The 25,016-nt window shown below is 49.1% G+C and overlaps 7 protein-coding genes across 7 annotated transcripts; 4 read left to right on the plus strand and 3 right to left on the minus strand.

The window, feature by feature from the left end:
- Nucleotides 1–309: 309 nt before the first annotated feature.
- FIESC28_04496 (uncharacterized protein) lies at nt 310–2,142 on the minus strand (the record flags this gene model as incomplete). The annotated part of the gene is made up of 1 exon (XM_031158643.1): nt 310–2,142. One exon carries the CDS (start codon nt 2,140–2,142, stop codon nt 310–312), a length of 1,833 nt encoding a protein of 610 aa, XP_031017305.1.
- A 1,628-nt stretch (nt 2,143–3,770) lies between these two features.
- Nucleotides 3,771–4,617, plus strand: FIESC28_04497 (uncharacterized protein; the record flags this gene model as incomplete). The annotated part of the gene is made up of 2 exons (XM_031158644.1): nt 3,771–4,308; nt 4,361–4,617. The coding sequence occupies 2 exons, from the start codon at nt 3,771–3,773 to the stop codon at nt 4,615–4,617; spliced, it is 795 nt and encodes a 264-aa protein (XP_031017306.1).
- A 125-nt stretch (nt 4,618–4,742) lies between these two features.
- Nucleotides 4,743–5,348, minus strand: FIESC28_04498 (uncharacterized protein; the record flags this gene model as incomplete). The annotated part of the gene is made up of 4 exons (XM_031158645.1): nt 4,743–4,838; nt 4,891–4,978; nt 5,030–5,120; nt 5,183–5,348. 4 exons carry the CDS (start codon nt 5,346–5,348, stop codon nt 4,743–4,745), a joined length of 441 nt encoding a protein of 146 aa, XP_031017307.1.
- An 845-nt stretch (nt 5,349–6,193) lies between these two features.
- On the minus strand, nt 6,194–6,796 carry FIESC28_04499 (uncharacterized protein; the record flags this gene model as incomplete). The annotated part of the gene is made up of 3 exons (XM_031158646.1): nt 6,194–6,256; nt 6,309–6,476; nt 6,533–6,796. 3 exons carry the CDS (start codon nt 6,794–6,796, stop codon nt 6,194–6,196), a joined length of 495 nt encoding a protein of 164 aa, XP_031017308.1.
- A 439-nt stretch (nt 6,797–7,235) lies between these two features.
- Nucleotides 7,236–7,715, plus strand: FIESC28_04500 (uncharacterized protein; the record flags this gene model as incomplete). The annotated part of the gene is made up of 1 exon (XM_031158647.1): nt 7,236–7,715. The coding sequence occupies one exon, from the start codon at nt 7,236–7,238 to the stop codon at nt 7,713–7,715; it is 480 nt and encodes a 159-aa protein (XP_031017309.1).
- Nucleotides 7,716–11,482: 3,767 nt separating this feature from the next.
- Nucleotides 11,483–14,723, plus strand: FIESC28_04501 (uncharacterized protein; the record flags this gene model as incomplete). Its single annotated transcript, XM_031158648.1, has 4 exons — nt 11,483–11,740; nt 11,803–12,657; nt 12,707–14,345; nt 14,404–14,723. 4 exons carry the CDS (start codon nt 11,483–11,485, stop codon nt 14,721–14,723), a joined length of 3,072 nt encoding a protein of 1,023 aa, XP_031017310.1.
- A 1,081-nt stretch (nt 14,724–15,804) lies between these two features.
- On the plus strand, nt 15,805–21,545 carry FIESC28_04502 (uncharacterized protein; the record flags this gene model as incomplete). The annotated part of the gene is made up of 5 exons (XM_031158649.1): nt 15,805–15,903; nt 16,606–17,230; nt 17,293–19,955; nt 20,010–20,739; nt 20,794–21,545. The coding sequence occupies 5 exons, from the start codon at nt 15,805–15,807 to the stop codon at nt 21,543–21,545; spliced, it is 4,869 nt and encodes a 1,622-aa protein (XP_031017311.1).
- Between the last annotated feature and the right edge of the window lie 3,471 nt (nt 21,546–25,016).

Raw genomic sequence — 25,016 nt, forward strand, 5'->3', positions numbered from 1 at the left:
AGAGGCACATCATGAAATCAACCCAAAGGAGGTATGCGATAAGAGAAAGATTCATATTAGGGTATTCCAAGAGCTTCTTTCTCTCACAATATGTCCTGATAAGCCATTGCCCCCTTCTGAAGAGGTATATATAACGTTTTCTAATCGTAGGCCGTCCTTGAATCCCAACCTACCGCCAGTATATATATATTTATATATAACTCCTTGTCACAATATGTCTAACGCCAACGAGTTTATCCAGAATCCCAGGCTTAAGCCTTACCGTATACATAAGATCCCCAAACTCCTTGTCGTACCCACAGTGCACTTTCAGTTCAACTTTGAACTGCCAGCCCTTGCCTTTTGAGCCTCCTCCATCATTAAACGTTCTGTGAAACTGCGTGGGGTGCCGGAAAAGCCAGTATTGGCAACGCTCGCACGGAAGCTACTGAGGTCCGCCTCATCCATTCCGCTGCGCCCGTCCAGCCCTCCTACAAACGTATTGAAATGCCCCAGCGAGGCAGCTTGGGCATGTACTTCAGGGTTGCGAACAACAGGCATAATGACTGGTCGTCCCTTATATGAACCCACGGAGCCAGCTTGATACCGGGCAATGGTTGGAGTTGTCGGACCCGATGGACTAGCTGGTTTAGTGATATGGACTGCCGGGGAGGTCGCATACAAAGATTGCTCAGACTCGGGCACATCCGGCAAGTCAACTTCAGACTCTTCTTCCACTTCGGGCACGATTGATTCTGATTTTGAAGTTGGTTTCACCGGTGCAGACGAGTCCTCAGAGTCCTCGAAATGAAACAGTTCATCTTCGTCTACACCTGCTTCCAATCCCTCGACGGTTTCTGAATCCTTCTTGGTCCCCAGACCTTGGGCCTCAGTTGATGTTGCACTTGCAACGGCCTTGTCCATCTGTCTCTCCTCTGGTATCCTATTCAAAGACGGCGATGCTGGAGCTTTCTTGTTGGTGAATGATTTTGGTTTCGCCATTGAGAGGAAGTCGTCATCGGACGACTCCTCGTCCTCGTCTGGTTCCTCACTGACACTTCCCAAAGTACGCTCTATCCGAACAGACTCAGGCACATGGCGCGATGACGGGGGTTCTGGTGCAAGAATTACAGGACTTTTTTGCTCTCCTGATGGAGAGTTGGAGACTAATGCCGATGCATTACCCGTCCCAGCAGCGGCTTGGTCGGGATTCGAGTTGACCTCTGTCCAAACGCCTTCCTCCAAAGGTGCTCTAGATAACGCCCTAAGCGCCTCTGAGGATGAGATCTTACGTGGCGGAGGGAGATCTTCTGGATCGTCGTCAAGCATAGTTTCAGTGCGTGCTTGGTCGGCCGGGAAAACGGGGGCTGCAGCGGGAATCATGGAATCGGTAGGTTGCGGTGATGCTGTGGGCAAGACTTCTGCACCCATAACGTCAAAACGCACACGTCGCGGACTTTGTGGGGGTTTAGATCCGCTTGAAGAACGTCTCAAGACGCTCCGTGGTGTTTTCGGCTCGCTTCGATCCGAATGGCCTGAGGAGACTGTATCATTGGTTGAACGACGAACATGACCTGGTCGCCCGGGCGAATGAGGCAATGTCGAAAATACATCCTCCAATTGATCATTGCCAGGTTGTGCTTGCTGGTCCTGATGGTGTTCGGTTGCTGCGCCTTTCTTCTCCTCTGCTTGGATACTTGACTCAGGCAACAACATGTCGAGGTGTGCGTGGTTGTTTGTAAGGGGAGGAGAGGTTGGCTGCCTGGGAGGAGACCCCTCTAGCAGGGGAAGATAAAAGAGCAATTCGTCGTGATGTCGATCGCGGGGGCTGCCTGGAGGCTCTGCGGCTCCCGATCCGGAGGTAGCGACGGTGGTCGGCGGGGAAGGGTGGCGCTGTGCCGATTCAAGATGGGTGAGTGTTCGTGAGTCAAGGCCCAGATCCAGGTCCTGACTGGTGAGAACGGAGCTGAGGTCTGGGTATTTGGACAATGACTTGGCAAGGGACTGGATAACATTGGAAGCAATGTCAGGTTGCGTGTCTCGAAGCAGCTCCTGGTAGTAGCGCAGGAAATCAGCTGCCATCTCGTGGCGAAAGGTGTGAACCTTGTGCTCGAGCTCTGAAAGCCTCTGCGAGAGGCTATTGACAAGGCTTGCCTCATCCATAGCGCTTTAGGTAGTTAACGTTAACAGGTGCCTCCAGGCGAACTATGACTCGGCAATGAGGGATGTCTCGGTATGCGCATGACGCAACAAGCTTGGTGAGATGCTTGTCCAAAGTAGGGGTTGAACTTTTTATGAAAGCCAATGCGCGAAAGTTTTGCGGGATTGTGAGCAAAAATAGAGATAGGGAACGACATCGATAAATTGAGTGAAGTTTGGTCTGGTACCGTAGTGTGACGACCGCCTATGGAACGAACTATGGAACTAATGGATAGCGGCCCATGCTTGTTCTTAGGCTGGCTAGACCATTCGAAAACTTTACGATGGGGCTCGGTCGTTCTGTGTATTCTCTCTCCTTCTCTTTCTATCGTTCTGATGATCACAATAGTGATACTCCATTAGTAGCTTCTGCACGCAATTGCATAACAGTCTAATCCCCAGTCATCTGGCTGTTTGTGCTAGGTGAACTGACTGGTCTCCTCTGATCTCATAACCTCTTATGACATCTCACGCCCAGCCAAGCATAGGTCGACTCTGTGTCCTGAATGGCCGGTTCTGGACTACGGCTATCACTTCACAACTGCCTATCTGATCCATGAACAGCTGCCCTGGAGGTACTCGGCAGATTCAATTGGGTCACTGACGAATCCCCGCCGGTTAGCCCCGCCAGTTAAACAAACAGCCCAACATTGGATCCATGTTCACGAGGGACATTCATTAATTAGGTGCTGTAATACTGTACATACGTGCTGTGCTTCTCCCAGCTGCAGTTATCTTGCTTGGTGGATAAGTACTATGGATACTTATCAACGCGATCGATCGAAAGAAGCTCAAAACTTTTGCACTGTAGTTGCATCATAGGAGGGCCTTTCAGCTCCTCAACAATGCATCTCTTTACCTGTGCGGGCAGGCAATTGCAACAGGCAATCCCAATGACACAATATTCACGTGTGAATGGTGAAGACTGGTGAACATCATAAGGAAGTGATCCATGGAGAAGTGTGAAGTTGTCGATTTATCACTCAGTGAGTACCTGCTGTAAGGTAACCTGAAAGACCATCTCAGGTTCACAAAAGGTTACCTACAACAGTGTTGAATTTTATTGTTCAGTTGCAATTATTGGTCAACAAGTTCTCAACCGTTACTTGAATGAGATTCTCTACATAGCCTGCTCCGTACGCAGCAGTTCAATCAATGTGTTCGTCGCTCAACAGGACGTGATGCTGCCACTCTTTACATAGGTACCTACCTAGTACCTATTCCAAACTACACATCATCCTGTAAATATAGCATGTGATCTAAGTGCCAACAAAGAACTTCTTATCTACCTAATAAAAACAATCCTTTTCTTTTTCTCATCATAACAATGCCAATAATACGGGCCATGTCTCGGAGAGGTGCAAACGTGCCTGAATACAGCTGTAGCTTACACCGCCTACTACTTCGAGCAATCCGGGGCTCATTCTGCCACAAATTATCCTGGAGCTCTAGCTGCACTTCCCGGGACACTCTGCCAGAGATATCCTCATCAAAGGTCGCGTTCATATTCACGACAACACCTACCGATCCCGTCGCCCTATGAACGCATTGATTCAATACAATTATCAAAAACGAAATACCTGCCCATAACCATGTCGACAATAACCCCCGATGCGCTTCAATCGGGACAGCCTCCCGTTATTCCCTTGTCCTTCAACGGTAACCAGCCCGAAAAGGTGACGCTCTACCCACTGTCCAACTACACGTTTGGTGTCAAAGAGACCCAACCCGAGGAGGACCCCTCCGTAATCGCTCGTCTGAAGCGACTTGAAGAGCATTATACGGAACATGGCATGCGACGCACTTGCGAAGGCATTCTTGTTTGTCATGAACACAACCATCCACATATTCTGATGCTGCAAATTGCCAACGCCTTCTTCAAACTCCCCGGTGACTACTTGCGCCCTGAAGACGACGAGATCCAAGGTTTCAAGTCGCGACTTGATGAGCGATTGGCACCTGTCGGCCGTCTGGGAGAGGGTGAGGAGGCTGGCGACTGGCAAGTTGGCGACTGCTTGGCCCAGTGGTGGAGGCCCAACTTCGAAACCTTCATGTATCCATTCATCCCGGCGCATGTAACAAGACCCAAGGAGTGCAAGAAGCTATACTTCATTCAACTGCCCAAACAAAGTAGGTTGGCATAAATCACTGTATATGGTCCGGTGCTAACTCCCATTCACAGAGGTTTTGAGCGTTCCCAAGAACATGAAACTTCTCGCCGTCCCCCTCTTTGAGCTCTACGACAACACTGCACGATACGGCCCACAGCTTTCTGCGATTCCTCATCTGCTAAGCCGATACAACTTCGAGTTTGTGGACGAGAATGGCAATGTCGTAGCTGCGACGCCGGGATCTGCCGCACCGGAGGGTTATGTTCCACACACCAAGGTCCTAGCAGGCGACGACACGGACATGAAGGAGGAAAACGGAACGAGCTGATCTCCTTAATAGTATCTGGAGACATGGCGACGGTGTTTGGCGTTATTGGCATTTGCGTGCATAGGCTAAAGGGTCAATTTTTATTCTCTATATATATCGATGTTCGTTTTCAGTACGTGTTTACTTTAAGCCTTCTCTCCCTGGATAGTTGCAACGACACGTCGCTGGTGCCGAGCCGCACGGAACTCAAGATACCAGATTCCTTGCCAAGTTCCCGTAGCCTGTGACGATGTTAGTTGTTTCTCATTCTGCGGGGTGTCGACTGCTACTGACAAGCTTTCCATCCTTGATGGGGATTGTGACACTGGCTCCAACAAGTGCAGACTTGATGTGAGCAGGCATGTCGTCGGGCCCCTCAGCACTAAGAATTGTTAGTCCTGGTCTTCGTGCGACTTATACAGCGGGTACTCACTCGTGTCGGTAGAGAGCCTCTCCCTTCGGGCCCTCCGCAGGAGCAATTCTATCCAGAGCATCACTCATGTCTTCACGAACATCAGAGTCCCCTGTATTTTCCGCCTGTTAGAAACTGCATCTGCAGGGGTTTCGTATAAGTCCTTGAACTTACAGTTCTCATTCAGACTCAGGGCACAGCTTGTGTGCTGGACGAAAAGATTCAAAAGGCCAACTTTGTAGTCTCGAATTTCGGGGAGAGAAGAGACGACCTGATCAGTTATAAGGTAAGATCCCCGCGACTTGGGAGCGAGTGTGAATTGCTTCTGGAACCAGCTCATGGTTGTTGCTGTTGAGTGGTCTGTTACGGGGAGGGCAGTTGGGTGGGGTTGTGAAGATGACCCTAAGAAGCCGAGTAGACTAAATGGGAGTGTCCAGAGAAAGTGGAAAACACCAGGAAACAGAGATATCACAAGTAAGAGACACAAAAGTACTGGTGTGGTTGCGGAGTTAAGACGTGATGTTTGAGGTTGAGGCATAGCTTAGAACGAGTTGTGCTTGATAGATAACCATGCTAAGTTAACAACCGTCATAGTGGGGCTATAATTGGAGTCTGAATGGGGCTTTTTCGACATCAGTCAAATAAGCTCCCCTGAACCAATCATAGCGCACCATTTATAATCGCGTTCAATACCAGATGTACTGTAGCAAGGACTGCCGAATATACATGCTACTCGGAAGCAGAAAATTTGTCCTTTAAGGCTTGTGGCGTCAAAAGAAAGGAGCCCGGGTGCTGGTATAAATGTATGGTCACATGAAGCGTACAGGTTAATTCGCCTCTTATGCTCTCAATGGCCAATCTTTCTGCCATCTCAACGCTACACTCTTATATGTAAAGGATTCCAGTGCACCCATATATGGACAACATGGTTATGAAAGCCAGGCTTCCAGGCCAGCTCTACGTTCCCAAAAAGAAATTGCCTTCAATATCTGATGGGAAGCATAGCAAATACACAAATCACTCCAGGTAACCTGATGTGCTGGGTCGTTTGTTGTATTCGCGTGGTATATACAGAAGTGAGTTTCACTTGCAAGGAAAGCATAGTATTTGGATTTCTTTACCCCCTCACGCATGTCTAGTGATGTAGGCGGTTTCCTCCCTTCGGATTCAATCTTTCGTGGTTGTTTATGAGAGAGGGTAAGAAGTCTCAGGGAGGGATTCGAGGTGGGTACGGTGGTGCTCATGAGCCTAACGAATGTAAGTAAGGGTCTAGGGAAAAAGTGGTTATGGCATATCGTACAAAAGGCAGGCCGCAGTAACCGCAAACAGCAATCTCGGGCTTGTCGGTGTTGATGAAGACTCTGGGATGGCCCTCGGGACCACCACCACCGTTGCAAGCAACAATGCGCTCATGAGTCCATGTAACGGGCTGCTTGTGGATCATCTCGATAGCAGCCTTGGGTTGAGGCTATCGCATAGTTAGCCGGTCTGATATTCCACCACAGATCTTCAAGTCGGTTGTACCTGGGAGTCGAAGTCGGTCTGCTCGAATCGGGGACCAGTCATAGCCTGAGCACGAGGCTTCTGGCTACGGGACCAAACACCGAGGCGGTTGGGAGCCTGGTTGATCTCGGCGGGCTTGTTCTCATCGATGGGAGCGGGCGAGGCCTCGTTGGTCTTGGTTGAGACAGCGGCCTCGAATTGCCGAGCGGAGGTGGTGAAAGCACGCTGGGAGAGGCGCGCGCTTCGCGCAAAAACGCCAATTGCCCTCAATTGAGATGTGGCCATTGTGAATGTGTGGCTGTTCGGGTGTGAGGATCGATTCGACAGTGTCGGCGCTGAATGCTCTGTTGGTGGTTGTGAGGCATTGAACTTGCCTGTTGACGATGGATGTATCGGAGCCCCGGTTTATCCGTCTACCGAAACATTTTTCGACTCGCTGAGCAGGTACCTAAGCAGAGGAAATGCGACTGGCAATACCTTGGCATCGCATTTCATTTTCTGCGACAAACACATTTTGGCCAATTCCCTTAACCCGACCACGAGGAGGACTTGTGAATCGACCTTTAAGATACCAATCGCAAAAGAAAGGCCGCTTAATTTTACAGATATCTTCACTCCTTGTGTTTGTGACGCTCGGCTTTTTGCCGTGGATAAAAGCTACAACATAACCATACACGATATCTCTTCGCAAATACCCAAGAGCTGATCGATTATATCCCTCGTCATGGCGCCCGAAACACCAAGAGGAGTCTCTTCGAAGCTCCTTACCATGAAGTTTATGCAACGAGCAGTAGCTTCAGAAAATTCGTCTCCCGCTTCAGAAACACACTCCTCCAAGAAGAGAAAAACGGAACATTCTCCGGCAGCAGGTCGCATTGATCTAAACATTAATCAGGCTGCTATTCAAGCCGCGCTGGATGCTCAAGAAACAAAACGTCAAGAGGCTTTGGAGAAGCATGTTGGTGCCGATACACGTTGGGTGCTGAATGATGCGTTGGTTGGGTCGAAAGCTGCCAACCAAGTAAAGACGCCCATGAATGTCGTTTATGTTGGTTATGGTGACATTGATTCTTCTAATGATTCAGGCGACAATGAAGACGTGCCGGCTGCAGGACGTACATCAACAAATAGCTTCAAGAAGGCGAACAACCAGGCACGTCCATTACTGCTCGCGATACACGCAAGAGCTTGCACGGCTGACTAGTGATTAGAAACAAGAAACACAAAAGGCTTCTGATGATGAGGAAGACAGTGAAGATGAGGATTCGGATGATGCAGATACACCATCCCACGGAAGAAAACGGAAGCCATCCACTGATAGCCCAAGCCACTCACGCTCAAGGTCACGCTCACGGCCAAACCCTGAAAGTAACAAGGCTAAAGAGTTACGTGACAAGAGGAAAAAGAAGGAAGTGAAGTTGAGCAGGCCAACATCGATTTCCGGAGGTGGTATTTCCTCAGGGGGCGGTAGTCAATTCTCACCTGCGGGCGGAAAATCCATGACTTGCTACAAGTGCCACCAGAGCGGCCACAAAGCTATTGACTGTCCCAAGAAGGGCTGAACGACGCAGTTGTATAACTAAACTAGATACCGAAGCTGCAATGTCTTGCTAAATGGACGCAAGCTTGTCACAGTACCAGGTTTGCCTCTCACCTCTTTCTTTTCCTTGCTCCTGGGGATGCCAACTGTACATCCATGTACAATATCCAAGCTATGTTTCTGTCCTGAGAATGGGACTAGCAGTACTTGGCATCCATCTGTAAAGTATGGACGCCAAGACACTGCGTGCTTGGATGAAGGAACCGAATTAGCTCGTGGTTGTCTTAAAACGAATAGACATTAAACGTTCAAATACAAAAGTTAATAGCAGAATATTCATTCAATAACATTTAACCCAGTCCAACACATATTTTAAGTGAAGGTGACAGAAAACTTGGCCGTGGAGAGCCTTTAGGTGCCGAAAAAAGTGTATAAAGTGTCAATCTATTTCTTGAAACCTCGAGGACAATCTTTCCGTTACCCAGCAGTTTCCTTATCTGTGTTATGGCCACAGATGGTCGATGGTCCGCCCATTGCAACCGCTTTATCTATTCGCATTCATATGCATCATATGCCAGGCAGCACATGTACGAACGTCGTTGATCTTCTGTCAAAGAGTACATATATACTTGAAGGCCCAGTATTGAAGGTGATAGGGCGATGGTGCTCACTACTGCACCTCGATGATTCTTTGCATCTGAACTTCCTAGGCATTTCTTGAAGGCAACTATAGAGTGTAGTCTTTGTTTACCATTGATTATTGACCTATCGTCTAACAACAGCGTTACAGCAGGGATTGCTCATGGAGTGCTGTCTTCCTTGAGTCTCCTCGCTGCAAATCAGACTCCAACGATTCTACATGTTCATTGATTCAATGGAAATACCTCCGAAAGTCATGATCAATTGCATCTTAGTCCTATATACTACAGCGATTAACGCATCTCCTATGAGTATATATATTCCGTCTTCATCCCCAGATTTGATTCCATTCCCAGTATTTACAATAACCTCCTCTTACGCAATATCTCGAGTGTACTACAAACAACAAAATCTGTTACACAGATCTACGACGTATCTCGGCATTACCCCATCCACATAGCGCGGCTTACGGCATATCAAAGTGCAACAAGACGTTGTTGAACTGGGACTCGAGGTGGCAAGACATTTGACCAACAAGGTCCTCGTCCTCATATTCTTTTCGTCTGAAGCAAGCATCCATATAGCAATAGTGTTCTCCCTAGCTCACCTGTGAACATTTATTGATGATTGTCACATCATCTTGCAATCTGCGGGCAATCATTTGTGAGTCTGGTCCATTCGTTGTCCACGTTTCTTGTTATAGATAGGTTCGGATACATGTGAAGCTCTACTACTGTTCTCTTATTTCCGGCCTCGCTTCACTTTGACCGATGACAGAGCGCAGGGGTGCCCAGTCGTCTGAGTCGGACGCCAAAAGATCTCCCGCGGACCAGGGGCATTTCCTAGGGCGCTGCCTACAGTATTAATGATTTCGCTAGCCAGCCTAGGACACGGTCTGCAGGACAAAGGCCTATGACTAGCAGAAGAAGCAAGAGGGGATGATTTCAAGCTCTTGATACAGCCTACAGCAGAATAGTGCATGGTTGATTGATGAAGAGCGAGCATAGCTAACTTGAGGATTAGAAACCTACCAATCAAACACTTCATCTTGAGGATCAACTCCCACGTAAGTAATTCCCACCTCTCCATGTTGCAGATGCAAACAGATAAGAGAGAATCAAAACAGCCTCACTACTATCCATCGTCTGTTTATTTGTTGTCATCTTACTGCGAAGATACCAATCTCCACAGCTAATGACTGCACCTGCCTTTGCATTCCATTGAGTTTGTTGTTGTAAGATTGATATTACATCCAGCTTAGAGACAACCGACAGTGAGTTGCTGACGAATTATGAATTCCATAGATATAACGCCACTTCTTCTAACGGCTCACTCCATCAAAAAAGAAACGTGAATAAAACACGTTTCCAAAACGAGAAGGTTGCCCTCTTTTCTACCTAGCAATACCATCTCAGAATAAGTGACTAGGAGTTGGCTACTTAGTACTGTGGCCTAAGATCCATAGCTAGTAGGTTGGTAGCTGACTGAGCTTTCACTCTCGTACATCCAGGCAACTAACATACTGTCGCGTTCCTAAATTTACTAAACTACTTGTGATTCCAGAAAGTTCCCATTTTAATACTCCACCATCATTATCCTCTCTTGTGCCTCAGCCTCTGCAGCTGGCGTCCCAACAAGGTGTTTTCAAGGGTCTTACTCCCAGTATTAGAGAACATTTGACCCCATCCCTCGAGAATTTCATATTAATCTTACAACACATATTTGATCTAGAGGTAGTCTGCAATATCCGAGGGAGAAAAAACTCATTCTCTCTTCGCCTTGATGGTACAGTAAGAGCTACATGCAGTACAGTACACAAATTGCATCCTACAGCACAGCACAGCAAAACCTCGGAAGGGGATCCTTTTTCGCCCTATCTACCCACCTCACTGGTAACAGTACTCCACAAAGGTTAGTAGATCGCTCCTTCTGCACAGACCCTTGACCTCTATTTTCCTGTCTGCATTGCGCGTGCTCAGTGGCGCACCCCACAAGCTCTACCTACTAACTTGACGATTCGAGGTTGTGAACTTCTCGGCATCAAAGTGGTTCGGTCATCGAAGGAACACAGACTCGATAACCTGACTCGAGGATACCGTCAGTCTAAGCCAGTGTGATCCTAACCCTAGTCAGTTAGAGCTCAGAGACGCTGGGAAAACTGAGCTAAGGTAACTTCCATGACCCTGCAAGCTTAATGAGGCGAGAAATACTGACTTGTGACCCTAGCAGGTACATCGTTGTTACATGGTACTTAGACCAGACCGCCAGGACCCGGCAGGATAGTAGCTTCACCATCCACTTGTGCTACACTACCCCTCGCCGCCGCTCGCCCCTCCATCTCCTTCGGCTCTCCCCCGCGACAGCGATAGCAACAGCGACATACAATACGCCGCCCTACCCTGCCCTGCCCTGTAACCATACCTATGGGACGGGACTTGTCACCGTACCTTACCTCGTTCTACAACTTAGTAGATTACTGCATCAACACTGCTGCATCAATCTCTTTTCCCGTCCTCGCCGTCAATTGGGTTGCGTTCCGGTACATACATATATACCTTATCCCCGTGGTCTACGCGCCAAAGTGCTGGACAGTAGGTATCCAATAATCGCCTCCCCTTGGCACCCACGTATCACCGCCAACTCGAACGAATCCTTGCGACCAATCGAAAAACCCTTCATCTTCTACTCAACTCTTCTCGCCAGTCGTTCTCTTTTCTTCTCAGATTTCCTCTTAGTCGTGTCGGCGTCGGATTCGGTCTCGATATTCCAGTCTTGCGGCTGCATCATACACAATGCCTCACTCACAGCATGGCGAAGATGCCTCCGCAACAGCGGCCGGCTCCCAAATACCGGTGACACTTGTCGCCGACTCTCTTGAGAAGCCCTCACTTGACGATCGCGATTACCGAGTTGTCCGACTCGACAATGAGCTCGAGGCTCTTTTGGTGCACGATCCCGAGACCGACAAGGCCAGTGCTGCCCTTGACGTCAACGTGGGAAATTTCAGTGATGAATCTGATATTCCTGGTATGGCCCATGCGGTCGAGCATGTAAGCAAATCTTCACCAGATGTTCTATATAGACAATTGGCTAATCTTCTTCCTTGTTGCAGCTTCTTTTCATGGGGACAAAGAAGTTCCCCATTGAGAACGAATATGGTCAATATCTCTCCGCCAATTCAGGAAGCTCCAACGCTTACACCGGACCAACCTCGACGAACTACTTCTTCGATATTTCTGCCAAGCCAGACAACGACCAGGATCCTTCAGACACAAACCCGTCCCCGCTGCGTGAAGCTCTAGATCGGTTTGCCCAGTTCTTCATCGAGCCACTCTTTCTTCCCGAGACCCTCGACCGAGAGCTGAAGGCTGTTGACTCGGAGAACAAGAAGAATCTTCAGAATGACACATGGAGACTGCATCAGCTTGAAAAGTCTCTATCCAACCCCAACCACCCCTTCTGTCATTTCTCGACCGGTAATTTTGAGGTTTTGAAGACCCTTCCTGAGGCACGTGGAATTAATGTCAGGGACAAATTCATCGAGTTCCATGCCAAACACTATTCGGCCAACCGCATGAAGCTGGTTGTTCTCGGGAGAGAGCCTCTTGATGTGCTTCAGAAATGGGTTGCAGAGCTTTTCTCTCCAGTCGTCAACAAGAAACTCCCTCCGAACAGATGGCCCGGCGAGCTTCCATTTCGGGAGTCTGACTTGGGAATGCAATGCTTTGCAAAGCCAGTTATGGACTCGAGAGAGCTAAACCTGTATTTCCCCTTCATCGACGAGGAGTTCATGTTCGCCACTCAACCCAGTCGTTATATCAGCCATCTTATCGGACATGAGGGACCTGGAAGTATCATGTCATATATCAAGTCCAAGGGCTGGGCAAATGGCCTGAGTGCAGGTGCTTATCCCGTATGCCCTGGTACTCCTGGCATTTTCGATGTGCAAGTCCGTTTGACGGAAGAGGTAAGAAAGCCATAATTGTACAACAGCAAACACTGACGCCGCATTACAGGGTCTCAAGAACTACCATGAGATTGTCAAGATTTTCTTTCAGTACGTTACTTTGCTACGAGAAAACCCTCCCCAGGAGTGGATCTTCCAGGAGCAAAAGGGGATGGCAGATGTCGACTTCAAGTTTAAGCAAAAGACACCCGCCAGTCGTTTCACTAGTCGCATTAGTTCTGTCATGCAAAAGCCTCTTCCACGAGAGTGGTTGCTCAGTGGCCATAGCCGACTCCGAGAATTCGCCCCTGATCAGATCGAAAAGGCGCTCTCTACGATTCGCCCGGACAATTTCCGTATGGTCATCGTGTCACGAAATCATCCAGGTGACTGGGACCAGAAAGAGAAGTGGTACGGAACTGAATACCGCCACGAGAAGATCCCCGATGATCTTATGGAGGAAATCAAGAAGGCCGCCGCAGTTTCCCCGAAAGAGCGCCTATCAGCTCTTCATCTACCGCACAAGAATCAGTTCATCCCTAACAAGCTCGAGGTCGAGAAGAAGGAGGTAGATGAGCCTGCACTGAACCCGCGGGTACTACGCAACGATAGCATTGCCAGGACATGGTGGAAGAAGGACGACACTTTCTGGGTTCCTCGTGCAAACGTGATAGTGAGCTTGAAGACACCCCTTATCTATGCTTCCGCGGAAAACAATGTCAAGGCCCGCCTGTTCTCAGATCTGGTTCGCGATGCGCTCGAGGAATACTCCTACGACGCGGAATTGGCTGGTTTGCAGTACAACGTCAGTCTTGACTCGCGGGGTTTGTTCTTGGACGTCAGTGGCTATAACGACAAGCTTCCTGTGCTCTTGGAACAGGTTGTAACAACAATGCGAGACCTTGATATCAAGGAAGATCGCTTCGAGATTGTCAGGGAGCGACTGGTCAGGGGATACAACAACTGGCAGCTTCAATCATCCTACCATCAGGTCGGCGATTACACCAACTGGCTCAACGCGCCTGAACGAGACTTCATAGTAGAAGAGCTTGCAGACGAGTTGCCGAGTGTCACATTGGAAGGTGTCAGATTGTTCCAAAAACAAATGTTGAGCCAAGTGTTTATTGAGGTGTACGTGCATGGTAACATGTACAAGGAGGATGCCCTAAAGGCAACCGATATGGTCGAATCTATCCTGAAGCCTCGAATGTTGCCCAGGGCTCAGTGGCCTATCTTGCGGTCTCTTATCTTAACTGAGGGCTCGAACCACGTCTTCAGGAAGACCCTTAAGGATCCGGCGAACGTCAACCATTGCGTTGAGACTTGGTTCTATGTCGGTAGTCGCGAAGACCGTGAGATTCGTACCAAGACTTTGCTGCTGGACCAGATGCTTCATGAGCCTGCTTTTGATCAACTGAGAACCAAAGAGCAGCTGGGCTACATCGTCTTTAGCGGACCCAGGGCTTTCTCGACAACATATGGTTTCCGCTTCCTTATTCAGAGCGAGATGACACCAGAGTTCCTCGACGCCCGTATCGAGGCGTTCCTTATGAGATACGCAGACACTTTGGAAAAGATGAGTGAGACGGAGTTTGAAGGTCATAAGCGAAGCTTGGTTGTCAGGCGGTTGGAGAAGCTTCGGAATCTCGATCAGGAGTCCACCCGTCACTGGTCTCAAATTACAAACGAATACTATGATTTCGAGCTGGGTAAGCCAAGAAGAAAAAAATCAATCCCACTAACTTCAAAACGACTAACTATTGATAGCCCAACGCGATGCTGCACAAATCAAGCTGCTGACCAAGCCTGAGGTCGTGGAGTTTTACAACAAGCATCTCAACCCAACCTCCACTCGTCGAGCCCGTTTGTCCATCCACTTGCAAGCCCAAGGTAAGGCCGAGGGCGTTGACAAGCGACAAGAGGAGGCCCAGAAGAAGGCGGATGAGGAACCATCTGCTGGAGATGCTGTCGCGACTGCTCAAGAGGTTACAGATGTCAGGCTTTACAAGGCCGGTCTCACTGCCAGTTCCGGCGCGAGACCTGTCAAGGATATCAGCGAGTACGAGGATACAGATGCCAAGCTGTAAGAGTCATTGTTGCCTTGGGCTTTCCTAGGATAGCTGGAGTGCACCGGGGAAATCGGTCTTGGGGAACGTGAGACATGATAACTTGGTCACATTATGCCAGTTTAGCCCGGCATATGCGCTACTTTATTTTTGGTACTCTCAGCCCCGAAAGACAATTTCTCCACCACCCAGTAGGAGTGTTCCTGGAAGGCGTGTTGGTGAGTGCATCTTGTATAGAGGCGCCATATACCGATCTTCTATGTAAGGAAGAAGTCATGGCGGGGATCAAACATGGCCTTGGGTATTTGTTTGTTTTAGCTCGTTTTAGCGAGTTGGGTTTGTACTTTGATATCCATGGAGAGATCCTCGATTAGCGTGGCAGCATGTATATAGCAGCTAGAATAGGAATAAATGATGAGAGACAAAAGAAAAGAAACTGAGTGATTTATAGGGAGTACAAAAAGGGTACAGGCAAAGACCCAGGAACCTAAGCAAATTTTGAGGCGAGGTCTCTTAGTATGGAGGGACATCCATGGCTGCTTTATAATTCTTTGGCGAGATGCTACCCTGGAGCCATGCTGGGTGTTCAATAAACAACATTGAAAGTAGTTTCACTGTTACCCCAAACTCCAAAAGCAAGTTTCCGTCAGGGGATCTGGGTACACTCAGATTGTGGAACCGCTGATCAAAAGAGTGAACAGTAGAAGAAGAAGTATTTGAGCGTAATTCAAGTAGATGATAATATCAAAGGTTTGTAGGTGTCTGTAGACAACCCTCACATTTCTCTTACAACAGCAAGACGAACGAACATATACACCACTACTGGATCTAAGAAACGTAAGCAGTGCTTTCAACGTCTGTGCCAAATCATATCATCGGGTGAAGAAGAAGTTTGTCTGCATTCTTCCAGAAGGATCCGATGTGATGGAGACTCCTGCAGGTCAAGGTCAGTACCAAGGTAAAGGTTGCCAAGTCTAAGGCACTGACCGTTGATAGGACCCAGCTAAACCCTGTTTGGCGGGCAACTGAAAGAAGACAAACGATTCATGGATTGGGGGGCTTGGACTTGGATTTGCTTACCGCCAACCTACAGCAAGCAAGCATGGATGGAACAAAGCAACTGGACATTTCTTTGTTTTATCGAAACAGCTGGTTAAAGAATTTCTTTTGCGGCGATTCCGCCCAAGCTTGGATGGTAGAAGTAAGTACAGATGACAAGACACTGCATGTTGGAGTGAATTCACACCCATTCGCAACAAGCAATCGAGGCACTCTTAGGTAGTAGGTATCCATCCATCGTCATCGGGGATATATTTTTAAGTACCGCCATCGCATCAGCCCGCTAATCAGTCCCGTACCATGCCTATTCAGCTCTTCTCTCATCACCTGTCACTGCCTATCTCACTCTCCATACCTCAGACTGATTTAATCCTTACCAATGGAGCTAAAGTTACCTAGTAGCCCTGGTAAAATATAGACCAAGGTGCTTCTAACCGGGCACATTGACCCCGGGCATGCCCCACACCGTCATTCTCAGCGGTCACAGCCCAGCCCCAAGGCCACTGAAACTTCCTGCTGTGATCCATCATAAAAAATATAACTTGAGAGCCGGCTAACTCCCCCCCCGCCTTCTACTCGCCAGTGAAAAAAATATATTTCTTTCCTCAAACTTAACTGGACTAGACGGCCGGCTTTGTTGGTCCCTATCTCAGATCGAGTAAATGCAACATAACTCTTGTTGTTACTCGTACACTCGCTACGAACGGTCTTTGTTAATCAGCTCCCCTCCGGTTTCTGCCCCCCTCCGTAACCTTCACCGTCAAGGGCACAGACAAGGGCAAGAGCAAGAGCAAGAACAAGAACAAAGACGAAGACGTCCGGTCTTCCCTCTCCACCCATCTAGTTCAAGCACCCCGAGCTGCTCGAGCAGCTCGCCTTCAAGACGTCGTCCTCAAAGAAGAGAAAGCTCTTGCGAAAGGACGAGCCCGTAGATTCCATCGACTCGCCGTCGCCCCCTCCTGACTCGGTCCTACCCTCTTGCGAAGTCGACGACGATCCCGCCTTCTCCTTCTCCGCTGACTCTCAACCCGCCTCGAGCCTCCCGCCGCGTCTCCAGACTCAGAATACCTCTTTTGCCTCGGCCGACTACGCTTCCTCAGCTGCTTCAAGCCCTTGTGCCTCTGCCTACGCCGACCTCTCCATCGAAAGTGACCGTGGCGGCGACGAGACTGGCTCGGCCCGAACCTTGGCCAGAAGCCAGTCTCCCTTGCGTCTTTCTCACCGAGTCATCATGAATGGCGATTCTGACCTACCCCACCGCTCCTCATCGCCTTTGAAACGACGTGCCTCAAGTATGGATCCCGAGAATGAAGCGGATAAGGTCCGTGATGTCGATATGGGTTCATCGCAGGTCAAAGAGTCTGTAGAGGGTCCATCTCAACCACCCGTAGACACCCTGCCGCGTGCTATGAGTGTTGATGCGCCTGAGCCTAATGCGCCTTTGGCCGGCAATGTCCCTTCCTCTCAACGTAAGGCCCATGGACTGTTCCGTTACAAGGCGAAGGAAACCCAGCTAACTCCAATATCACAGCGATTCCTTCCCTGCAAGAACAAATCAAGATCATTGAGACTCTTCTGAAGGCATTTCAGGACTCGCAGCCAAATGAAGGGGACAAGGCTTATCTTGTGTCGAATACTTGGGTTCAGAGAGCGCTTGCGCTGCGCGTCGACTCGAAAGATGTCAAGGAGAGCGATTCTGCATCTGGCCCCCTTGGACCTGTAGACAACTCGGACATCATTGAAGAAGTCATCAAAGAGCCTACTGGCAAAGAGTTTATCCGTCTCAGAGAAGGAACTAACGAGAATGAGTTCACACTCTTCCCCGAGGATGCTTGGAAAATGGTTGTAGATTGGTATGGTGTCAAGGATGGCCAAGAAGCTATTGTCCGAACTGCTATCAACACAGCCGAAGTTGGTGATGAGCCAGTCATTCAATTCGAGTTTCACCCTCCGATTTTCACTATTCATCGCTTGTGGTCAACTCTCAGTCCACTACCCATTGAACAGTCACTCAAAGCCAAGAACCCTCCTCCTTACAGATTCGCGAGAAGCCGCAAATACCATGCTCAGACCTTCATCAAAGAGTTAAAGACGGCCACCGGTGTTCCCATGGATCGCAAAATCCGCCTGTTCACTGTTCCTGAGGTCCAACAGACTACCGGGCCTTCAGAACCGTCCCGGGCCCTCACCCCCCCAGACTCCCCGGGCCGAGGTGAAGGGAGTGGTAATCCTGCGGAATCCTGGTCGAAACTTCTCCTCGATATTGCTTCATTCGAGCAGGTCCGCGAGACCAAGGTGCAGAGCACCCTGGAAGATCACACTGTCAACCCAAATTTCAATGGTTCATCAGCATTGTCTATATTTGATTTGGTCACTGACCAAACTCTTGTTATCGATGAAGCCATTGAAAAGGGATCGTGGGTCAGCACTTACACCGGCAAGAGCCCACCAAATGGACTAGCCATTCCCACGAGAAGCGGCGTGGCGTCCTCCAACGCAAGTGGTCGAAGTAGTCCAGCTCCTGGTGGCGCGTTAACGAGAGGTCGTGCTGGAAGGAAGTCCGGTCGCAATATCGGTGTTGTTGGCCTGTCAAATTTAGGAAATACCTGTTATATGAACTCGGCCCTCCAGTGCGTTCGGAGCGTTGAAGAGCTGACGAAGTACTTCCTGACTGACGAGTTTGTTGATGAGGTCAACAAGACCAACCCTCTGGGATACAACGGCAAGGTCGCCACAACGTACGGGCATTTGCTCAAGGATATATATTCGGAGAGCAGGGGTTCAGTAACCCCGCGAGAGTTTAAGAATACCATTGGTCGCTGCCGGACAACCTTCGCAGGCTACGGCCAACAGGACTCCCAGGAGTTCCTCGGCTTTTTGCTGGATGCTCTCCAAGAAGATCTAAGCCGTGTCAAGAAGAAGCCCTACATTGAGAAGCCTGACTCGACCGACGACATGATCAACAACCCAGAAGCTATAAAGGAAATGGCAGATAAGGTGTGGGATATCACTCGACGCCGAGACGATTCTGTCATTGCCGACCTCTTCACCGGTTTGTATAAATCAACACTCAAGTGCCCCGAATGTGGCAAGATCAGCATCACCTTTGACCCTTTCAACAACCTGACCCTTCCCATACCGGTTGAAGACGTTTGGACGGCCAAGATCAAATTTCTACCCCTCAACGACATTCCCGTTCTGATTGAGGTTGAACTCCCCAAGCACAGCGCGATCGAGCAACTCAAACAGTTCCTCTCTGCCAGGACGGGTATTCCCCCAGAAAGGTTGATAGGAGGAGAAGAGTATAAGGACAGGTTCTTCAAAATATACGAAAACTCTCAAGACGTGAGCGAAGAAATCGCCAGGAACGATCTTGCCACTTTCCATGAATTGGATGCTGTTCCTACCAACTGGCCACACAAGGCCAAGAAGCCTCGCTCAATGTTAGACGTGGACACTCCTCTCGAGACCGAGAATTGGGATGATCCGAGATATGAGCAGATGGTAGTACCTGTGTTCCATCGCGTTCCATCAAGTTATGCACGTGGTCGAGATGGCATGGCTCCTCCCAGCTTCATTTGCTTCACAAAGGAAGAAGCTTCTGATATTGACCTCATCCGACGTAAAGTCTTGGAAAAGGTTGCTACTTTCTCAACCTGGTCTAAGCTAAGAGGCGGTTTTGAGGAAAACTCGGATAACGCTGACGGGGAGGTCATCATTTCTGCCTCGGATGCCGACTCATCGGGCGACAGTAAGGTTATCGCCAACTCAGTTGAAGGCGAGGACGACATCGTAGATGTCCACATGAAGGACGACAGCAACCCACTTCCCCAGCAACCTCAAATCTTGAAGCGATTCAACACAACCCGACCGAACTTCATCAAACCAGATAGCATCCTAGATCCTGAGCTTGAGGATCTTTTCGAACTTTGCTACTTCACCGACAAATCCTACGCTGGCCATGTGCCGACAGGCTGGTCTCATGTTGATCAGCACCAGGCTTTGCCCAAGTTGGCGGACCGAATTCCTCAATCTGCGCCCGACGATGAAGATGCTGGTAGTCGCGATGATGATAGCAGCACACCTTCAGCTAATGAGGATGCGAGCAGCAATGATGAGAGTATCAAGGCCGAGGCACCACATACTCAAATGCTAGACGCATCCAGTGAGGAGGAGGCTCAGGAAACTCCACGAGTAAGTTTTATATCCCCCCGATTCCTTAGTGATATCTCCGCTCATACAGCATAGTCATTCAATGGTCGGCCTTCCAAGATTGGACCCAAGGGACGGCGCAATAAGATGAAGACCCAAAAGTATGGCAAGAAGGCCAACAAGCGACGAGAGCGCGTTCCGAACAAGAAGAACAAGGTGGCTTCCGTTAAACCTCAGCCTCAACCTCCTGCAGTCGCTGACGGTGGTCCTCTTATCCGTCTTGGTGAGGGTCTTGTCGTAGACTGGAATGAAGACACCTTTGATAAGGTCTTTGGTGGCTCTTCAAAGATCTCCGACGAGAAAGGGGCTCCTACTTACCAGGTACCCGAGACACTTAATGATAAGGCATTAAAGATTGTCCAAAGAAGAAGACAGCATCGCCGTACCCGAGGCATTACCTTAGAGGAGTGCTTGGACGAGTTTGAGAGGGCCGAGGTTCTCTCCGAACAAGATATGTGGTACTGCCCCCGTTGCAAAGAGCATCGACGCGCCAGCAAAAAGTTCGATCTGTGGAAGTCACCAGATATTCTTGTGGCCCATCTCAAGCGATTTAGCAGCTCTGGCTACCGCCGAGATAAGCTGGATGTCATGGTTGACTTCCCCATCGAGGGACTTGACCTTACTTCCAGAGTCATCCAGAAGGAAGATGGAAAGGTTGAGATTTATGACTTGATTGCCGTGGATGACCATTATGGAGGTCTTGGAGGAGGTCATTATACTGCCTACGCCAAGAATTTTGTCGATGGGCGGTGGTACAATTACAATGGTGAGTGATTATTTTTGTGCTTCTGTTGCAGAGCGAAGACTAACAGAATAACAGATTCGTCAGCATCCCCAGTGTCCGACCCGTCATCATGCATCACATCAGCTGCGTATCTCCTCTTCTATCGTCGCCGCTCGAGCACCCCTTTGGGCGGGTCGCGGTTCGGAGTCATCTCTGAGAAGTACAAGAACAGCGAAGAGAATTCCGAAGAGGAAGACAGCGAAGCGGGGGAAGGTCAGCGTCTCGGCGAGGGTTCCTCCCTGGTTGGGTTGTCGAGCGCTGGGATCGGAGCCGCAGCAACTCGCCGTCCGGCCGGCCATGGTTCGGATAGGATCACCGTTACTTCTTTAGCTGGCCCCGACGACGACGATGACGATGACGATGAAGGTCTCCCTCCTTATGGGGGCGTCGACGACGAAGGCGTGGATGCCAAAGATGGATACCAACAGCTAGAGAACGGCCAGCCACTGAACCTTGCTCAGAGTTGGAGTTTTGGAGCCATAGGTGATAGCGCTGCTGAGGACTCTACAGGCGCAGATATTGGCTCTGATGATGTGCAGCTGGACTCATCAGCTGACGAGCGTGGGTTTGGTCAACCCGACGAACCCGATATGCTCATGATGGGTGATGTTATGGATGTGGACCATGAACCTGCAGCCTCCCACAAAGCAACTTTCGCAGATATTCAGAATGCAGCGGCTGATCACAAGGCGGTGATCGACGTACCAACTGCAGCAGGTAGCGATCGAGATTCGAACGAAGTGGCTGAGATTCACCTAAAAAGCGAGGAAGGAACCAAGACCGAGTAGGACGGCTATCCCAAGTCGAACAACAAGCAGCTCAGGGTCATAATGACATATGGCAGTCGATACTGTCGAACCACGAGAAAATGGCTACATGAGAATGAGATGATGACCCGGTACAAACCAACAGATGCAGGACATGCCGAGAGAGTTGTGGATAGAAAGAGACGGCGTGTGGAATAGATGGTACATAACTACTATCCCTGTGCGTCTTGCACTGGACTGAAGGGTAGAGAACGGCGTTTGGTATGATTATGTTTGCATCAAGCATATTTAGTTGAACGCACCTTAGAAGGTCGTGGAAACACCCATATAAGAGTAGTTCAAGAAACGGAGCAGCAAATCAATTGATAGTTCATGTCAAGGAGACTAGATTTCTCAACTGCTAATACTACGTGATACGTTGCCCCTTCGATTAGACGTCCCGTGAGGGACTGCTCAAAAGGATGGCATAGACCCAAGACCAAACATACATGTAGAGCCTTTGTTTGATATGATCATCGTGAAGTCTGAACCCGCAAGTCTTTGGCAAGAATTCACAATCTGGAATATGGATTGCATGGCCTTCACAAACAGCAACCATACTATAACTATCTCCAATTCGTAGTTTTAACATATATCACGCAAGGCTAGAGCGATATCGCCATCTCCACGTCGCAACTCGGATGACATGGTTTCCCCGGGTTAAGACCCTTCCTTCAACAATCAAGAGCACCCACTTACACGGAACACATGGGTCATTCATGTATAGAAAATAACGAGATTCAGGGAACGGTCTGTATAAAAACAAGCCCCACATCCCCAGAAAACATCTTGATGAAAGGCCATTGCGGTCGAAGAGTGTTCACAGATTGAGATTAGTAGATAAGTAGTTGCCAACGTACTATATCTCCATGTTGATAACAGGAGCGCTACAGTCTTATAGTAGTAATGTGGTATACATGGAAAAATCCAAAAGACATCTTTTAGCTTAGGGCCTCGTGATAATCGAGTAGCTTTCTGATGACTCTGGAGAAGCTGGTTGATATTATCTCCCGCTCCACTTAAACGGGCTGTAATCAAGAACAAGTAAGCGGCCGCTGGATTGAGGGCGTTCTACAGCGATGGGATCTTACTTACCAAGCATCGATATCTATAACAAATAGCTAAGGTATACAGACGAGATTGAGTGACAGCACAGTGAAGGTGCATCCCGCAGTTCTCGAATGACTTTTCTTGTGTCGGTTCAACTACCAACCACCACTCCAGAGCCCGAGTCAAACCTAAACCAACAAGGGCTATTCCCTAGACAAAACAAAGAATATTCAGAATCCACAGGGATTATGTTGAAGAATGGTGTCAGCGTACCAACAAGACCGAGAGCCAGCAGCCAGCAGCCAGCAGCTCGGATAGCCCGTTACGGCAAGAAGAGAGCCGTGGTGCCTGTTTCTATTGTCAACGACACAGGCACAAACGAATCGAATCACTTAACAACGAAATTTCATCGTTGCCGGTCCGGTTCGGCGGGGATCCGCTATGGAGAGGTTCGCGGGGCTGGCGGAGCCTCTGTAGTGTCTGTCAGCGAACCCAGCACCGGAGACATGGCCAATATGGGCCAAAATCGTTCTTTAGCCGACAAAAGTTCAGGCTAGGGGATTGATCAAGAAAGCTTCAGGGGTCGACATAAAATCAGCTTGGGCACGCATACTCGCTGAAGGACAAGCAGATAATTCAGTAGCGAACAGACTCTAGCGTCTGTACATCACAGGCTATGGAGTGCTCTTAAAGTCCAGATGATCAGGCTAACAGGCACAGGTTGCGTACCTCGGTTCAAGGGGTTCCTGAGGTGGAGTTGGTTTGTGGATGAGAGCATCTTTTTTCATCTTGAGGCTCGAAGTGGGTCTTGGGAGTAGCAGCAATTCTAGCCCTTGGGGGCTGCAGGCTTTCGGGTCCTGGCGTCATGGCTTTGACATTTCAAGATGTTGAGCAGCTAGGGCATACACGAGTTCTTGTTGTGGTCCACTGCCGGTATGGAAAGGCTGGAGAGAGAGCATGCGCATGGCACAAAATCGATCAAGGTTGACTTCCCCATCATTCCCCAGAACAAGTGGTAGACTGCCTGGAAGCCACTTGGTTCGATAGAGCCCTGTAGCACTTTGCCATTTTCGGCACAGCTAACCAGGCCAGAAAGCTTGTGTGAGTGTTTTGTGTCAGCTACAGTAGTTAGGACCTCGCTTCTGAGGGAAAGCGAGCCAGAGAAGTCGGGGGTTGTGGGGTATCCTTGTATGAATTCGAGAAGAGCACAAAGACAAGACGAAGCTGTTTTCATGCTCTGTTTTGCATCGCCATGACTTTCAGTGACCACTGGCAGTCATCCTATACCCAAAACGTAGCTCTTGCGTACCTCGTCCCTTGGTAGGCTTATTTTAGAGGCGGGGAGGGTTTGAGCCGGTGTAGTGCGGGGCAGCGAAACCTATGTCCTATGGTGAATGCGAATAGCAATGGAATGGAGCAATGAGAAGGGAATGAACAAGCAAGACAAGAGCGTTCAAAAGAATGAAGGCGGACGAGGCTGGCGTCGAAAGGACGGTTGACGACCATAGAGAAGTAAAGTCTTGGCGTCCGGCCACAGGATTCGAGTCTCGAGCTCTCTCAGCCAGCTGCAGGTGACACCTTCAAACAATGAAGTTGAAGTTGGCGAGGCTGAGCGTGTCGGTTTATATGGAAGGTTGTATTCGCTTTCGGTCTCTTTTTAGATCTACATCGTGGGTTAATACTGCTGTTGCAATTGCTGTTGCAGATGAGCAGATTTCATGTAATGCAAGTAAGTACGGATGCCTAGATGCACGGAATGACATCCCCGGTTCGTACCTACCTTACTCTGCTTAGGCTATTTACCCGCCTGCCTGCCTGCCTCTTACTACCTATCTGGCTTAGGAAAGTCCCCAGCTCACAACAGGTACTGCATCTGGGGAAGGAGATAGTTAGTAGGCACACGGCACTTTCCTGAAGTCGAAAAGTGATTCCTACGCAGGTGCAAGGCCAACAAACTTCCATCTCGGCTACTACGTGGATATGATATCGAGGTACCTGGATAAAGGCAGTCACAATAGAGGGCAATGCCTCCAGAGTTACGGCAACTATCTACCTAAGGTAAGGGGCATTTATATTCTCCGCTAATCGGGCTACTCCAAAGCTGAGATATGACACTGTACTGTACTGATCAGACCTGTAACTGTGTGGGAATTCTGACGGTTCTCGTTCGCAAAAGACTTTGACTATACAGGCCAGCTAAGAAAGCTAAAAACTTTGATTGGACAGTATACGAGACTCAGAGTATGACGAAACGTGAGAACACAAGCGGTTGTTGACGTGATTGTGCTTGTGCATGTCATTCTTCGAACTCTGCAACGAACCCTGTCAGCTTTGACGTTATACACACAAGAGAGGGAAAGAGCTCGATACACAGAGTAATTGATTATCTACACGTGGTTCCAG

The sequence above is a fragment of the Fusarium coffeatum genome (genome assembly GCF_003316985.1).
Source record: "Fusarium coffeatum strain FIESC_28 chromosome Unknown BRIP53273_contig_94, whole genome shotgun sequence".
NCBI classification, from domain to species: Eukaryota; Fungi; Ascomycota; class Sordariomycetes; order Hypocreales; family Nectriaceae; genus Fusarium; species Fusarium coffeatum.